Below are 2,175 nucleotides of genomic sequence, written 5' to 3' on the forward strand. Positions count from 1 at the left end.
CCCACTTAGTCATATTATCCCCATTACTAATGATTATTTATCACAAATCTTATTGTGCAAATATTTTGTGAAAGCACCGATCGTCAACCTTACAATATTGTCATTGAGGTATTTGGTCAAAAGTATTGTGATATTAGATTTTCTCCATGTCGCCCTGCCCTACACAGCCCTAGCGTTAGGCCTGTCAGACAGACGCACAGAGCAACAGACATTCGGCCCCCAGCAGTCTCATTTCTATTTTTGAGCAGTTTCAGTTACTTGCTGTATGGCATCACACACTATCTTCTTATTTCCAATCGCCCTTTCTCGCTCTTTCCCTCCCACTTCTCTCTTCCTATGTCTCATTTTATCCCCTGCATGTACTCACAGCGCAGTAGATGGGGCGGAAGGACATGAAGCGTTCGTTGTGGTAGGACAGGGAGCCACTGTAGGCGTCCCAGTTTGGGTACTCGCCCCTCTCCAGGATGAACTGCTGGCCCTGGAAGTCATGGTGCTGGAAGCCCACCCAACTGGACCCGTGGGTGAAAGAGAGAGGAGTGAACTGGTCAGATGGGTGAGTAACACTGGTAAACAGTGTTAGGAATCAGTACAGGAACATGAAACAGACCGGTAACACTAGACAGGGTGGAGGAGAATAAAGCAAACAAGGAGAGGGAGCACAGTCTACAGAGGGGACATTCATACAGTTACATCCCTCTGTTGGACACAAGAAACGGTGCACTCAGTTGTGAGGGTCCTGTGGTTTTTCTTTTTGTACATTGAACATTCTCCACAGTGCCAAAGTCTTCTAATTCAGACAGTTTAATCCCTTAGGGTAATATCCAGCACTTTTTCAGCCCTGAGGTCATTTTATGATATTTAAAAGTGTTTTTTTCAAGATGTAAAATGTCCAATTAATTATAGACAACATTCAGAATTTATATAAGACTTTGTAAAACATTGCAACTTCTGTTCTCCAAGTTTTTCTAAATACAAAAGGCCATAGTTCTTTTCCGTTGGCCCTGAAACCTTGAGGAGTCGGACAAATCTCTCAACAACCGAGGCAGGAGAAACTGTCAGTTCAACTTAACAACATGGCAACCACAAAATTAAAAGTAAGCGACTCTACAGAGGCAAATTCCACCCTGTCCTGGGTGCTCATTGGGCTAATCTCTGGTTCTGGATAAAGCCTGTAACTGTTGTGGGTTGCCATCCGTCCACTCTGTTTCTACCAATGTGATCAAGTTGGGATCCAGGTATTGTATTTTCCGTTCCTCAGGCTACAAATTGCACAGTTGCATTGTCATTGATTATCAACTCTCACTACTTTAGCTCAGAAAAACTGGAGCTGCTGTATATCTGCATTTAGCTACTGAAGTCAGCAGGTGGTTGGTGAATCACTGCTAGGACCTCGGCAAACTCTACACAGCATGACTAAGGCTGTCTGGCCTGATACCTACAACGCTGCTCAGAGGAAGGTTTTGGTCTGAAGTCCGTCAAAATACAGAGGTTGGCCCAAGTGTGCTTGGAGGAGAGGAGAACACTAAGCGCCTGAATTATTTAAGAGTTCAAAAGGTTTTCTGAGCCTGTGAGGAGTCCCCAACAGATGGCTGCTGGATGCAGACAGAGGAAGAGACTGCACTCTTTCCAACCAAGACACGATCTGGGAAATACAATCATAAAACACAACTGCATTATTTAGGCAGTTAACACCCACATAAGAAGAACAAGTTGCTGATTTGCTGATTCCGTTTGAATTCAACCACATGCTGGGACGCTAGAGTTAATTTCCTAATGTGCACATTAAATATTTTTATATAAATGACAAAAGTACAGTAATTACAGTGCTTCTCCCAAAGCTGAAGAAATGCCATTACTGATCTGGAATCCAAGAAATAATTAAACATCACGAAAGGTTATTAATTAAATCTGAAAATATAATCTTTGTATCTACTTTAAGAGTTTATCTTTCAAAATAGAATTCATATCAGTATATCTCATGCTGTGTCAATGTAATTATGGTCTTGGGTAAGTAATTATTATCACTATATATTATATATATATATATAGACTTATGCACGCTTTAACACTGAGGCATAAGGAGGGCTGGGCATTGTTTAAAACATATTCAATACCAATAGTGAGACTTTAATATAATTCCTAAAAGATACTTTTCTTTTGGGGGGGGGGGGGGGG

At 41.7% G+C, this 2,175-nt stretch overlaps 1 protein-coding gene and 1 long non-coding RNA gene across 2 annotated transcripts in view; one reads left to right on the forward strand and one right to left on the reverse strand.

Annotated features, from left to right (window-relative positions):
• The window catches only part of LOC116706955 (uncharacterized), a 12,493-nt gene that overhangs the window by 6,089 nt on the left and 4,229 nt on the right, over positions 1-2,175 (forward strand). The gene's annotated exons all lie outside the window — the stretch shown is intronic.
• cryba1l2 (crystallin, beta A1, like 2) overlaps positions 1-2,175 on the reverse strand; it is a 6,027-nt gene that overhangs the window by 2,029 nt on the left and 1,823 nt on the right. Inside the window, exon 4 of the mRNA XM_032544021.1 lies at positions 368-509. Coding sequence (XP_032399912.1) covers positions 368-509 — 142 coding nt within the window. The remainder of the gene's footprint in view (positions 1-367; positions 510-2,175) is intronic.

Source organism: Etheostoma spectabile, chromosome 2 (genome assembly GCF_008692095.1).
Source record: "Etheostoma spectabile isolate EspeVRDwgs_2016 chromosome 2, UIUC_Espe_1.0, whole genome shotgun sequence".
Lineage (NCBI taxonomy): Eukaryota > Metazoa > Chordata > Actinopteri > Perciformes > Percidae > Etheostoma > Etheostoma spectabile.